Source organism: Rissa tridactyla, chromosome W, assembly GCF_028500815.1.
Source record: "Rissa tridactyla isolate bRisTri1 chromosome W, bRisTri1.patW.cur.20221130, whole genome shotgun sequence".
NCBI lineage: Eukaryota > Metazoa > Chordata > Aves > Charadriiformes > Laridae > Rissa > Rissa tridactyla.
In genome coordinates, this window is record NC_071496.1 from 28,021,103 (window position 1) to 28,037,134 (window position 16,032).

The 16,032-nt window shown below is 41.6% G+C and overlaps 1 protein-coding gene across 4 annotated transcripts in view; it reads right to left on the reverse strand.

The window, feature by feature from the left end:
• LOC128902081 (secretory carrier-associated membrane protein 1-like) overlaps positions 1 to 16,032 on the reverse strand; it is a 78,937-nt gene continuing 62,905 nt past the window's right edge. For all 4 annotated transcript variants that reach the window (XM_054184435.1, XM_054184434.1, XM_054184433.1 and 1 more), the window contains 4 exons: positions 10,019 to 10,178; positions 3,990 to 4,091; positions 2,033 to 2,150; positions 1 to 224 (listed from right to left, as the gene is read on the reverse strand). In XM_054184435.1, the coding sequence (XP_054040410.1) occupies positions 60 to 224; positions 2,033 to 2,150; positions 3,990 to 4,091; positions 10,019 to 10,178 (545 nt within the window). In that variant the 3' untranslated portion in view covers positions 1 to 59. The remainder of the gene's footprint in view (positions 225 to 2,032; positions 2,151 to 3,989; positions 4,092 to 10,018; positions 10,179 to 16,032) is intronic.

The window sequence follows — 16,032 nt, forward strand, 5'->3', positions numbered from 1 at the left end:
ATAAGCGACTGGAAAATAAAATACAATCGAAGAGAACCGTCATGACTTTTTATATTTCTCTACATTCGGTTATCCTTGAATGCATTTTGAGCTGCACTGGTTGCTGCTGTTGATGCGGCGTTGGCTGCAGCAGTTTGTACAGTTTTGTTGGACATCACTCCTGTTGCAAACTCCTGCTGTGCTTTCTCAAAACTAGCACCAGTTGTGCGGTAGAGACCATGCACCTAGGGAGATGGAAAAGCAGTGAAAAAAGTGTGCTGAGCCTTCCATTTCTTGGTAGAGTAATAGCAAAGTCTCAAACACAAAGCAGAGCTGTGTGGTGGAGAAATCTGATTTCCTCATATGTTTGGGAGGATCCGAAAATGAGTAAACAGACTTCTTTGGGTTTTTTTTTTCCCCCCACAAATCCTACAACTTTTGATTTCTCTGCTGTACACACACAGTTTGACTGTAGGAATACTGTAACTTTTTGCAAGTTCAGAGGGGTCTTGTAGGTCTTCACTAAAATGTGTGCAGTATCTTATCTACTGTCTGAAATAACATATTTAAATACACAAACAGGCTGCACCCTTAGCGTAACACAGGACCCATAGCCTGCAGAAGCATCCTCTGTCTCAATTTGTATACAACTTGGTGTACTCATTAAAAGAGTTTGTAAGCGTGCATGTTAAAAGAAACAGCAGGAAACAAAACCAAAAAAGTATTTTTTAATCTACTGTGTCAATAACATTCTGGTTGACATGGTTACAAGAACCTATTAAGCTAAGCAATGACTGAACATTAAAAAGTATAAAATATCCCAATAATGCAGATAAATAACTGCTAAACTAGTGTGATGACCAATTGCTCTGCATAATAAGCAAAGGTACTAAACGATATTGCTTATAATCTCTAGTACAACAAAAAAACAAACCCTGAGTAACTTCCAAGTACCTGAGCATTAAAATTAAAATACTATTTCTGATTCATATTCAATCAAGTCACGATAAAGTTGTCAATAGTACAAAGACATTTTCATTCAAGCATAGCAGGAAAATTCATGTTGTAACATTTTTCTTTGCTATAAATGTGACTATTTCTCATCCATAAAGATACACCAGGTCATACCCGAGTATGTATGTTTTTTGAATAGAATCCAGATGCATGTGGTAGAAAGAGTGTAAAAAAATGCTCGCCATAAATTTTTCTTGTTTGTTTCTTTCTCCTGTACATGAGCATTTATGCAGAAAACAAATAAGGAGAAGGGACATCTCCAGGCTATGCTTAAAATTTCTAGCTTACTGTAAATAGACCAGAAGAGTTTGGGTATGTGAAAAATTTTAAGTGTAACTGTTACTGAGGTTGAATTATTAGAATTGCCAGCACATCATCATCAGAATTCTCAGTTACATTTAATCAAAACAACATAAAAAAAACTTACTGGCACATTAGTATCTAAACTTAGGCCTTCTGGATGGAAATTCACAAAAAGGTACTAAGAGAGAAAAGCATCTTTCTTTGAGCTTTTATGCTACGCGATCATTAATTGATAGCAAAATGTTAAAATAATATAAGCAGAGAAATAAAAATCCTTTTCTGAGGTGCCAGGCATCTCTCTCTTCTATTGATTTTAATGGGAATGATTTTGATAAGAGCTGAAACTTAACAATAATTTGAATCACGCTTCACTCAGCCTGATGAATCGCCACAGATTTGAAAATTGCAACCTGACATCTACAGGTCCTACCTTAGTGTCCATGCATTTGCCTACCCTTTCATTCTGGGCTTACTTACTAACTTCTCTTATTCAAAGCTATCCTTCCCCATTTTAGTTTGCAGAAATAAGCGCACTGTAAAAAACAGCATTTCATAACTCCATGACAGTATAAGCAAAAAAGTACTATAGAAGCACAGTTGTTAAAAGGTAAGGCACATACCCAAAAATATCATTTAATTGCCATTACTTTGTGAGAGAGTACCTCTCAAGCAGGAAAGCAAAATCCAGATCAAACATAGGAAACAGAAGAATACAGGGGAATAATAAGTAACTTACCTTTTTAAACATAACTAATGAAATAACAGCAGATGCTGTGAAAAGCGCAGCTATGATTATCATCATAATGCCAACAGGGATACTCTTATTGAGACCAGTAAGAGATGAAATCCACCCACTGACGGAAAAAGAAAAGACAGCACATGAACCATTCAACCATAGGTATCCACATTAAGGGAAGCTTTATAACCTCCTGGTTCTGATCAACTGAATATTTTTTTTTAAGAAAAAGTCATGAAAATTATACATAAGCATATTTCTGTTCTATAATAAGCTTTTACAGCTTAGTTGCTTTTTTCCCTATGCATGCAGTGAAACTATAAGGAAAATTTTAGCAAAGATGATTATCCATGAGGAGAGTTGTGAAAAATCTTTTAGGTTTTTTTGGTCATACTGTCATTTCAGAATAATTTAAGACTACATGACTTTGTGGAAGAGAAAATTTACCTAAAAAGATAGCTTCTAACTTCTTCAAAAATAAAACAAAAACATGTCGCACACAGAGCTTCTATGTGGAAAAACTCATTTACTTGTATACACATAGCAATGCTTTCTCAGTTGGGGTTAATATAATATTTTTTTTTCTTAAGTAGATAGTGTCAGATTAATTAAGAGAAAAGATTGCTATATCAGTATTCGAATATTTCCCCATTCTTCAAAATTGAAACACCAACATAAAAGTACAATATCAAACTTGAAGCCACAAAAAGCAGGTTGCCTTAAGAAAAATAAAACATTAAGATGGAAAAGATTCTTCCACTAAAAAGAACAAAAATTTTCTGTAAACCCAAACAACCTTAAAACTTTCCTCTACTTGTTTCAAATTGATTTGATATCCCCTGTGTCCAACTGGACTCTACCACAGAACTCCAAAATCAAAACTGTAATTAGCATCTTCTGATGATCTGGCTACTTTTCATACCCCTTCCTCAAGTATCCTTAAATGCACACTCCACATACTTGGAGAGTTGGCCCTCTAAAATTACTTTTTTACTTTGTTCATGTCAATCAAGGTATCTATGAAAAGGCAAAATATTATATTTGAGAGAAAAAATAATAAACCAGGATTTTTCCTTACATTCCAAGTTCTAAAGCAATGATGTTTTATCTATCTGCCTTATGTACATTTGGAGGTTATCAGAAAACCACCGATATACAGAAATGCCATTACCCAGGTACACTATTGCCAGTCATAGCTCTCCATGCTATCAGCTGGTTACTACAACCATGTTTTCTGTTAATTCAAGTTTGTTGGGTTTTTTTTTCCAAGGGTGACTGATTCCCAATAGCTTTTCCTTGTAAAATCTAAATATTAGACCTTGAAGCTTCAAATAAAGGCTATATATATACATAAAAGCTTCAAGTAAAAGCTTATATACTTTTAAGCATCAACATGAAAAATCAACTATTACAGAATAAGGAGCTGACTCAGACAAATAAACTTTTCAAATAATATCAAAGGTATACCACTATATTCACCTGAATACAACGTTGACTCATTCTTCAAATTTTAGTCATAAATTTAATTACTAAGTATATTAATATAATTAGAGATAAATAGTTATACAAAATAATATTCAAACAGTATATTATTACAGTCTAAATTATTCTCATTTTCTCTAAGTTTTGCTTATTTCTTTATCCTAAATATAGAGCAAATAACAACTCCCCACACCACTAAAATAATGTATAAAAGAGTAGTTCAAAGTGGCTTACATTGAAAGATAAAATTTTGACCAGCCTAATAGCAGAAGTACCTTACACTCCTAGGATATGTTTCACACACTTTTCCTAGTTAAGAGCACTCCAAAAATGCTTTTTTGAGTGTTAAATGTAACAATTCCAGTTACACAAGATTTGTTTTGGAAAAAACACACAGACTGTATTGCAGTTGCTATATCAAATATGTAAGTTTTTCTTACAGACAGTACAATGCTACAGAAAACGAAATACTCACCAGTTTCCCCATCTTTGAAATCCTGCAGCTTGAAGTACATGTACAGCAAACTGACAGATATATACAAAGAAGAACACAAAGAACCTGAATGAACTGTCACTCCTGAAAGAGTGGGGGGGGGAAAATTAAAGCAGCCAGAAAATGTATGACTTTTTACAAATATTATAGTACCAAAATAATTTTTTTTCTGCATTAACTAGAGGAAAAGTGCTTTGATTTATTGATGGTGACTTGAAATACCAGTAATTCTGTGGTTTTGTGGAGTGTTTATTTACAAGAGCTGCTGCATTTTCTTTAATATAGTATTTTTGCCACTTGCACCTCCAACAGAGGTGAGAATAGCAGCAATACACTGTTCCTTAGTGTTCTGTTCAGCACACAGCAGAGCCTCTTAGACCAAACATACAACTTTTGCTACAATGCATGAAGAACAGAAGCCTGCTCCACTTTCAGACTGAAGTTCACAGCGCTGGCAGGATGAGAAGAAAATATTTTACTTGTAAGAGGAAATAAAATCTAATACGGAATTACTGAAACATAATGCAGATCAGAATACTGAAGCAGATGTTGTTTAAAAACAAAATATACAAAATATGTTTGCTGTTTAAATTACTAAAATGTCAGCCTGACAAAGACCGAAAGTATTAAAAGCCTGTCAAAAACCCCAAATATAAAAATACAGGCAAAATCCCAACAAAGACCTCAATGCATTACTATCAAAACTAATGATTGCATAATATGCTTCCTAACAAATTTCTAAAGGAAGTAAAAATCACTTAAGTCATGGAACCAGATTTTTCCAGTAATACCTCTTTCTGCAAAATGGAATTTGTTCTATTTATTCAACCAGTTCAGTTCAATAACTATTTCATTTTCATCTGAACAAATGATTTAAAGTTGAATATACAAGTAGTAGCTTTCCTTTTCCAAACAATAAACATTCACTATGAAGTGCTAAAGATTTACTAGATCTAAAACCCTGAAAGATAACATGACACTGATCTCCACCAAATCAGGAATAATAATTTCATATAAAACAACACTACTAAGAGTATGCAATTAGTTAATGAAAGCTACCATTTTAAAATACTGGCAAATCTCTGTATTTTTAATTTATCTCAATTTGTACACACATTGTAACCCAAGTCATGAACATAAGTTAGACCAGTAAATGAAAAATACTCTTCTCATTTTTTAGCCTTAAGGATGTAAGAATTTAGTGTATGAGCAAATGCATATATGATTCTTCAACGATGTGTGGGTACAGCAGTATCTCCTTGGTTAGCAAAAAGAAACATCTCATTTAGTCTAAAGGTTATGCTCAACTGCAATTTATGGCTATCAATCTTTCTCTACAAAAATTAATGCATTTAAACTGAGACATTCCTGATTAATTTCAGTGTGAAAAAATAATTCCCAAGAAATACTGTAAGAGTACAGGAATTTAGAATCTCTACACACTGATTTTCACCAAAAAAAAAAAAAAGTTCAATTTTGCATGCAAACTAACCATTCTATTTTTAAAGACTAAGATACCACACCTCAAGCTTGTGAAGTCTGCAAAATCCAGATTGCTAAAAGCTAGGAAAAATACTGGAGTTTGATTACTATATACCTGGTCTACACACTCTTAAGAATCTCAGTCTACTTCAGTTACAGACACTGCAGGTCAATTAAGAATATAAGACTTTTTAAGTGTAGAGTTTTATGAAGTTAATTCAGGAAGCGAAAAATTGAAGACACCCTTAACTATTAATCTGCTTGTGAAGGGATAGATTTAATGAGAATTTTCCTTAAAATTGTTATCAGCCCAATACAAAATTAAATATTTCCTGCAACTGTTGAGGGGAGGGGAGGGGATATTTTCAGTTGGAAGGGACCTACAATGATCATCTAGTCCAACCGCCTGACCACTTCAGGGATGACCAAACGTTAAAGCATCTTATTAAGGGCATTGTCCAAATGCCTCTTAAACACTGACAAGCTTGGGGCATGGACCACCTCTCTAGGAAGCCTGTTCCAGTGTTTGACCACCCTCTCTGTAAAGAAATGCTTCCTAATGACAACTCTGAACTTCCCCTGACGCAGCTTTGAATCAAGCTGGATTCAAGCACTGGCTGGATGGGCGGTCCCAAAGAGTGGTGGTCAATGGAGTTAAATCCAGCTGGCGGCCGGTCACAAGCGGTGTCCCTCAGGGCTCGGTGTTGGGACCATTTCTGTTTAACATCTTTATTGATGACCTTGATAAGGACATAGAGTGTATCATCAGCAAGTTTGCAGATGACACGAAGCTAAGCGGGAGTGTTGATCTGCATGAGGATAGGGAGGCTCTACAGAGAGACTTGGATAGACTGGATCGATGGGCCAATGCTAATGGAATGTGCTTCAACAAGGCCAAGTGCCGGGTCCTGCACTTGGGCCACAACAACCCCATGCATCGCTACAGGCTTGGGGCAGTGTGGCTGGAGAGCTGCCTGGCAGAAAAGGACCTGGGGGTTCTAATTGACAAGCGGCTGAACATGAGCCAGCAGTGTGCCCAGGTGGCCAAGAAAGCCAATGGCATCCTGGCTTGTATTAGAAACAGTGTGACCAGCAGGAGGAGGGAGGTGATTGTCCCCCTGTACTCAGCACTGGTGAGGCCACACCTTGAGTATTGTGTCCAGTTCTGGGCACCTCAATACGAGGGAGATATCGAGGTGCTGGAGCGAGGGCAGAGGAGGGCAACGAAGCTGGTGAAGGGCCTGCAGAATAAATCTTATGAGGAGCGATTGAAGGAGCTGGGACTGTTTAGTTTGAGGAAGAGGAGGCTGAGGGGAGACCTCATCACTCTCTACAACTACTTGAAAGGACATTGTAGAGAGGTTGGTGCTGGTCTCTTCTCACAGGTAATTAGCGATAGAACAAGAGGGAATGGCTTCAAGCTGCAGCAGGGTAGGTTTAGGCTGGACATTAGGAAAAAAATTCTTCACAGAAAGAGTGGTTAGACACTGGAATTAGGCTGCCCAGGGAGGTGGTGGAGTCACCATCCCTGGATGTGTTTGAGAGTCATTTAGATGTGGTGTTAGGGGATATGGTGTAAGGGAGAACTTTGTAGAGTGGAGTTGATGGTTGGACTCGATGATCCCAAGGGTCTTTTCCAACCTAAATGATTCTATGATTCCCACACATCCTGTCACTGGATACCAGGGAGAAGAGATCAGCACCTCCCTCTCCATTTGCCCTCCTCAGGAAGCTGCAGAGAGCTATGAGGTAACCCCTCAGTCTCCTTTTCTCCAAACTAGACAACCCCAGAGTCCTTAGCCACTCCTCATAGGACTTGCCTTCCAGCCCTTTCACCAGCTTTGTTGCCCTCCTCTGGATGCATTCAAGTACCTGAACATCCTTCTTAAATTGTGGGGCCCAGAACTGCACACAGTACTCAAGGTGAGGCCACAGCAACACTGAATATAGTGGGATAATCACCTCTCTTATCTGGCTGGTTATGCTGTGTTTGATGCACCCCAGAATGCGGTTTGCCCTCTTGGCTGCCAGGGCCCACTGCTGACTCATATTGAGCCAGCTGCCAACCAGCCCCCCCCCAGATCCCTTTCTGCAGACTGCTCTCCAGCCACTCCTCTCCCAATTTATACTTGTGTCTGGCGTTACTCCGTCCCAGGTGCAGGATCTGGCACTTGGACTTGTTAAATTTCATGCCACTGATGATTGCTCAGTGCTCCAATCTATCTAGAATCCTCTGCAAGGCCTCTTGTCCCTCGAGAGAGTCAACAGCATCTCCCAGTTTGGTATCATCAGCAAACTTGCTAATGGTGCATTCAACTCCTGCATCCAGATCATTGATAAAAATATTGAACAGAACTGGCCCTAGAATTGAACCCTGAGGAACACCGCACTGGTGAATGGTCGCCAGCCAGATGTAGCCCCATTCACTGCAACTACAACCCTTTGAGCCCTGCCCTTCAACCAGTTCTTCACCCAGCCACGCTGCGTACCTGCTCATTTCACAGTTGGACAACTTGTCCAGAAGGATGTTGTGAGGGACAGTATCAAAAGCCTTACTAAAATTAAAAAAAAAAAAAAAACAAACAACCCCTACATCCACCGCCTTCCCTTCACCCACTAGGCAGGTGACCTTATCATAGAAGGATATCAAAGTAGTTAAACAGGACTTTCCCTTTGTGAACCCATGTTGACTGTGCCTGATGATTGCACTGTTGTGTAAATGCCTTTCATTAGTGCCCAGTATGATCTGCTCCATCATTTCTCCAGGTACTGAGGTTAGACTAACAGGTGTGTACTTCCCCAGGTCTTCCCTCACGCCCTTCTTGTAAATTGGAATAACCTTGGCTAGCTTCCAGTCAGCAAGGACCTCCCCAGACTCCCAAGACCTTTGGTAGGTGATCGAGAGGGGTCCTGTCATAACATGCGCTAGCTCCTTCAGTACTCTGGGATGAATCCCATCAGGGACCATGGACTTGTGAACATTCAGCTGATAGAGCTGGTCCCTTACAGTTTCAGTGCCACAAATGGAAAGTCACTGTTCCCACAGTCACGGTCCTCTGACTCAGGGGACCGGGCAGCCCAAGGTCTATCAGTATTATTAAAGACCAAGGCAAAAAAAGCATCAAACGCCTCCGCTTTTTCTTCATCCCTATTAGCCAGGTGACCATCTTCAACAAGTATTGGTCCAATGTTGTCCTTAGACTTCCTTTTGCTATTAACATACTTTAAACAAGCCCCTCTTGTTGTCTGACACAACACTGGCCAGTTTCAACTCTAGTTCAGCTTTGGCCTTTCATGCCTTCTCCCTGCACATACAAACTACGGCTCTGCAATCTTCCTGCAAAGCCTGACCTTGCTTCCTGAGATCATACAATTTCTTTTTCCTGCTGAGTTCCATGAGGAGTTCCCTGTCCAGCCAAGCTGGTCTTCTGCCCCGCTTGCTTGACTTGCGACACAATGGGATTGCCTGCTCCTGTGCTTTTTAAAAGGTGGTTCTTAAAAGCTGATCAGCACTCATGGACTCCTAAGCCCTCAAAAGCAGATTCCCAGGGTACTCTGCTAAGTAGCTCCCTGAATAGCTTAAAGTTTGCTCTCCTGAAGTCCAGGGTAGCAACTCTGCTGACCTTTTTTCTCATTACACTGAAAATTTTAAACTAACTCAAACATTTCATGATCACAGCCAGCATCACATTTCCCATGAGTCCTTCTCTATTCACAAATAGCAAGTCTAGGAGGGCATCTCTTTCCTAGTTGGCTCCCTGAGCACCTGTGTCAAGAAGTTATCTTCCACAAACTTCAGGAATTTCCCAGGCTTGCTCATCACAGCAGTATGGTATTCCCACTTGATGTCTGGGAAGTTGAAATCACCCATAAGGACAAGGGCTACTGATCCAGAGATTTCTCCTAATTGCCTGTAGAATAACTCATCAGTGCTTACATCCTGGCTGGGCAATCGGTAGTAGACACCCACTACGACATCTCCTTTGTTTTCCATCCCCCTAATCCTCACCCAGAGGCTCTCAACCACATCATCCCTAACTGTAAGGGCTGTACAGTCAAACCTCTCCCTTACATCCGGTCTGACTCATCCACATCGCCTGCCCTGCCTATCCCTCCTGAACAGCCTGTAGCCCTCCATCCCAGCACTCCAATCGTGGGAGTCATTCCACCAAGTCTTGCTAATATCAATGACATCATAGTTCTGGGAATGATCAGTGCTTCTAGTTAATCCTGCTTGTTTCTCATACTGCATGCGTTGGTGTACAAGCATTTCAGATGTGCCCACGATACTTCTGTGCTCCCAGGAGCAAATAATTTTAAAATATTTTAAATGATATTCTATGATATTCCTAACTGTTGCCATTGCCATTTCAGATAAAGCAACTGAATCAATGTCAAACATTCTACTTGTTTCTAATGAAATAATATTAAAGGATTATCATGATAAACAAGCGAATTCTGTAATGCTACTGCATTTCAACAAGTGTAGCATTTTTTTAAATTATCTTAAGTCAAACTGAAGTTCTTACCTGAAAGCTCCATAAAGTGGTCTGTACCAGCAGACAAAAGAACAAGGGGTAAAAAGTAAGAACCAGAGGATACTCAATCCAAAATCAACCCCTCGCGTAGCATCAATGTAAAACCAGGCCAAACACCCAAAGATATTAAGAAACAGTGTCACTGTATGGACTGTGGAAGCAAAAGCAAAAAAGTCTTAATTAAATTATGTTTATATAATAAATTATTACAACTATTAAAGTAATACCCAAACTGTGCTTTTTTTAAAAAAACATAAGCATGCTGACAATAAATCGATGTCCTCTCTCAGCAATAAGCTGGTTTTTATAGTTTTCTAGCTTTCAGGTTAAAGCCAGTATTCACAAGTGAAAGTATTGAACATGAAAATTCAAGTAGTATAAAGTGTATAGTGAAGAAAAAAAAAATCCATCATAAAAATATTTTCAAACCTAAAATGATGAAAAAAGAAGTTTCGACAGCTGCAATATTTGATACTTCTTCTACAGTAATTACTGCATACAGATATTTGCACATTTTTTAACATGCTGGTTATTTTTTTCTCTTACAATCAGGCAAGTAAATGAGTGCAGGACCATCGGCCTTAATATTACAATAGAAAAATACTGGATTTTTTTTTTAGAGAAAAGCTTATAAATTATATAAAATACATCATAAATTTAGCACCGTACACGTTCTAATTTGAAAGGAAAATTTTGAAAAAAATTATTTTAATGAAAAACTCTGTCTTACATTTAGTAAAGCAAAAAAACCTACTTAGTAAAAATGTTTCTCAGTAAAACAAGATCTGTGAGAAGCTGTTCTAGATCCTTTAATACGTACTGTATATTCAAATATTTCTTATAACATTGGTCTTAAAGATCTGCCTTTTTGGTGTCCAGTTCTTTGCTCAATACTGACATTTTCTCATTGGCAGACGTTGTTACAGTTTAAGTACTGAATTTCTACTAAAGAAAATGCATTGACATTACAACTTCATAGTTTATTTCAAATATATTTAGTTCTTGGAACAGAAAAAGATACAGCAGTAGTAAGAAACATTACAACTACTACCTTCATACTATCTGTCACAGAAGTTAGTTCTGCCAAACTTAAAAGATGAACATGAATTTCCATCTTTGTTCAGCAATAACCAGCGATTCAGGAGTGATTTTCTATCTCAGAGGACAGTTTCTATCGTTGTGGACCAGGATAAAGGAGAATATTTAAAGTTGAGAGCGTACAAGCAGCTCCTTACAGCAACAATTTTTTTTTTTTTTATTTAAGTCCAGAGAAACATTCTAGTCATTCTACTGGAAAGTAAGGTTAACAGAAGAGTCACAGAACCATAGAATGGTTTAGGTTGGAAGGGCCCTTTAAAGGTCATCTAGTCCAACCTCCCTGCAATGAGCAGGGACATCTCCAACTAGACCAGGTTGCTCAGAGCACCATCCAACATGAACTCGAATTTTTCCAGGGATGGGGCACCTACCCTCATTGTAAAAAATTTCTTCTTTATACCTAGCCTGAATCTACCCTCTTTTAGTTTAAAACCATTACATCTTGTCCTATCGCTACAGGCCCTGCTAAAAAGTCTGTCCCCATCTTTCTTCTAAGCCCCCTTTAAGTACTGAAAGGCTGCAATAAGGTCTCGCCAGAGCCTTCTCTTCCCCAGGCTGAACAACCACAACTCTCTAAATATTTTCTCATAGGAGAGGTGTTCCACCTTATGATCATCTTCGTGGCCCTCCTCTGGACCCACTCCAACAGGTCCATGTCTTTCCTGTGCTGAGGTCTCCAGAGCTGGACACAGTACTCCAGGTGGGGTCTCACCAGAGTAGAGTGGAAGGGCAGAACCACCTCCCTCGACCTGCTGGCCATGCTTCTTTTGATGCAACCCAAGATACAGTTGGCTTTCTGGGCTGTGAGTGCAGATTGTCAGCTGATGTGCAGCTTCTCATCCATCAGTACACCCAAGTCCTTCTCCTCTGGGCTACTCTCAATCCCTTCATCCCCCAGCCTGTATTGATACTGGGGGTTGCCCTGACTCAGGTGCAGAACCCTTCACTTGGCCTTGCTGAACCTCAGGAGGCTCACATGGGCCCACTTCTCAAGCTTGTCCAGGACCCTCTGGATGGCATCCCGTCCCTCAGGCATGTCAACCGCACCACTCAGCTTGCTGTCATCTGCAAATTTGCTGAGGGCGCACTCAATCCCACTATGTCATTGATGAAAATATTGAACAGTACTGGTCCCAATATGGACCCCTGAGGGACACCACTCGTCACCAATCTCCAACTGGACAGTGAGCCGTTGACCACTACCCTCCAAACATTCAACCAATTCCTTATCCACAGAATAGTGCATCCATCAAATCCATATCTCTCCAATTTAGAGAGAAGGATGTTGGGGGGGACTGTGTCAAAGGCCTTGCAGAAGTCCAGAGAGACGACATCCGTAGCTCTTCCCTTGTCCACTGATGCAGTCACTCCATCATAGAAGGCCACTAGGTTGGTCAGGCAGGACTTGCCCCCGGTGAAGCCATGCTGGCTGTCTCAAATCACCTCCCTGTGCCTTAGCGTAGCTTCTAGGAGGATCTGTTCCATGATCTTCCCAGGCACAGAGGTGAGGCTGACAGGGCGGTAGTTACCAGGGTCCTCCTTTCTCCCCTTTTTAAAAATGGGTGCAATGTTTCCCTTTTTCCAGTCACCAGGGACTTCACCTGACTGCCATGACTTTTCAGATATCATGGAGAGTGGCTTGGCAACTACATCAGCCAATTCCCTCAGGACTCTGGGGTGCATCTCATCAGGTCCCATGGACTTCTGTATGTTCAGGTTCCTCAGGTGGTCACAAACCTGATCTTCTCTTACAGTGGGAGGGACTTTGCTCCTCCACTCCCTGCCTTCAGGTCCATCCACCCGAGAGGTGTGGGAAGAGAGGTTGCCAGTTGCCAGACTGAAGCAAAAAAGTTGTTGAGTACTTCAGCCTTCTCCTCGTCCGTTGTTACCAGTTTGCCAGTCGTGTTCATCAGGGCGGTATGCTTTCTTTGACCTTCCTTTTCTCGCTGACATACCTGTAGAAGCTCTTCTTATTATTCTTTGTGTCCCTTGCCAAGTTCAGCTCCAGCTGTGCCTTGACCTTCCTGACCCCATCCCTACACCACTGGGCAGCATCCCTATACTCTTCCCGGGATACCTGTCCCTTCTTCCACTGACTGTGCATTTCCTTCTTGCCCTTTAGTTTGATCAGCAGGTCTTGACTCAGCCATGCCAGTCTCTTGCCCTCCTTTCCCAATTTCTTACACCTGGGGATAAAAAGCTCTTATGCTCTATGGAAAGCATCCTTAAAGATCTGCCAGCTCTGTTCTGCTCCCTTGTCCCTGAGGGCAGTTTCACAGGGTGTCCTGTTGACTAACTCCTTGAAGAGCTGGAAGTTTGCTTTCCAAAAATTCAGGGTCCTGACTTTACTCTTTGCCTGACTCATATCCCTCAGGACTGCAAACTCCACCAGTGCATGATCACTGTAGCCCAGGCTGCCTCCAATCCTGACGTCTCTGATTGGCTCACTTGCGTGTGCGACCAACAGGTAGGGCTGTCAATTACCTGGCTTAAGAAGTTATCGATGGAGCCTCCTGGATTGCCTACAGCTTGCCTTGCTACTTTTCCAGCAGATGTCAGGGTGGTTGAAGTCCCCCAGCAGGACGAGAGCCTGCAAGCGCTATGCCTCCTGTAGCTGGAGTAAGAAGGCTTCGTCAATAGGCTCCCCTTGATCGGGCAGCCTCTAGTAAACACCAACCACAAGGTTCCCTTTGTTGCCTCAGTTTCTAAGTCTTACCCATAGGTTTTCAACTTGCTCACGGCTATTCTTCCGAGACAGCTCTTTACACTCTATCCATTTCTTGATGTAGACGGCAATGCCTCCGCCCCTTCCTCGCCTGTCCCTTCTGAACAGCCTGTAGCCATCGATAGCCACGCTCCAGTCATGGGATTCGTCCCACCACATTTCAGTAATGGCAACTAGGTTGTAGCTTTCTAGTAGCACGGTGTCTTCCAGCTCCTCCTGTTTGCTGCCCACGCTGCATGCATTGGTGTAGAGGCTCTTCAGCTGGGCTGTTGGCCATGTCATCTTTTTAGAGGAACATCCCTTAATTCCTTTGAGGTATTTAACCCGTGTTTCCCTGTTGGCACCTATTACCTCAGGAGCCCCTGTCTCATCTACATAAGACTTCAAGTGTGCAGCAGTATACCCACCAAGTCTTAGAGCACCAGACTGAGGTTCCTCGCTAGCACCCTGTCCCTCAAACCTTGGCATGCAATCCCATGGCTTGTCATGGGCGAGCCTGATATTATCCCCCTCTCCCTTCAAGTCTAGTTTAAAGCTCTGTCAATCAGCCCCATTAGTTCATCATCAAAGACCCTCTTCCCCCTTTAAGAAAGATGAATCTTATCCGATACAGCAGGCCTGGTGCCATGTAGGCCATCCCATTATCAAAACCCCCAGAATTCTGGTGGTGACACCAGCCATGAAGCCGTGTATCAATAGACTAGGTCCATCTGTTTCTTTCAATATCGCTGCCCACAAGCGGAAGGAGAGAGGAAAAAGTTACCTGTGCTCTGGATTCCCTTACCAACCATCCTAAAGCCCTGAAGCCTCTTTTGATCACCCTTGGACTATGTGTTGTGGTTTCATCGCCACCCACATGGAAGAGCAATAACAGATAATAGCCTAAGGGCCATACCAGGCTAGGAAGTTTCCTAGTGATGTCCTTAACCCAGGCCCTAGGAAGGCAGCAGAAGGGAGTCATCTACAACTATAACCCATTTTTTCTTCCTTGTGGAGGTGGTCATGGTACAGGGGGTAGGCCTTTCTGACCTCGGCAACACCTCTGGTGTAGATGGACCATCATCCACACCATCAGTTGACTGACCTTCCAGATCCAGAGCCTCATACCTGTTGTACAGAGGCACCTGGGAAGGTGAGGTAGGCAAGGAGGGAGGTCACCTGCTGCCCTGAGTGTAGACTTACCTCCATTCACTCCTTTCCTTTAAGTTTCTGCCTTCAGTCTGTCAGAGGGAAGATACAGGATCCCCTTGATCTTGGGTTGTTTGGTTTTTTTTCTGGCGGCTGTTCCTGTTTGTCTCAGGGAGGGTAGAGCATGGCTTCACCAGTCTATCTCTTTCTCAGGCTCCCTGATGCTCCTTAACCTTTCTACTTCCTCTTGTAGCTCTGATATCAGGCTGAGCCAATAGCGTATTTGGTCACACCTCACACAGGTGTTCTCACTACTGCCATCTGTTACCAGTGAAAGGCTCTGGCACTCCCTGCAGCCTGAGACCTTGGTGGCTGTATGTTTTTGTGGGAGCTCTGGCTGGGTTGCCACATCAGGTCTGGTGAGCACAGAGGACACAGCTTTCTGCTGGGTGGATACCATAGCTAAGCTCCTTATGGGAGGGTGATGACCACCAACTGAACTCACCTTTTCAGCTGGTAGGGTGATGGTGCCCTTCCTGCGCACCCTTCCACGCAAACTGCCACACCATGCTCTGGTCACTAGCACTTTCTAAGCTGCTTTTTATAGGTGTGGGGGTGGCCACAGTTGCTCTGGCAATGCCCAGGCCTCGTCAGCATCTCTCACGAGAGCTGCTGGCTCCTGGTGGGTCTCTTTGCTGCCCTGCTGTTTCCCTGCCTCAGCTCCAGAGCAGCTTGCCTCAGATTTGACTGTAAAGGACTGGCAAGACAATAAAGATTCTGAAAAAAAGACTCTTAAAAGATCTTTGCTTCCCACTTAACTAGTACTTAAATAAGCCCTAAATCAACTTAGTGAAAAAAAAATCTTCAAGAAAAGTGCCCCCCATCAATGCATAAAAGACTGAAGGAACTCAAAACACATTTCCCTCAAACAAATATTATTTTCCTCCAAGAGTCACCAGAAACAGAAAACTTCATACTTTTAAATAAGGAACATTTAATGCATCTGCATATCTGTCTGGGTTTGAGGTAGAATAAAACCAATTTTTTTTTTCAG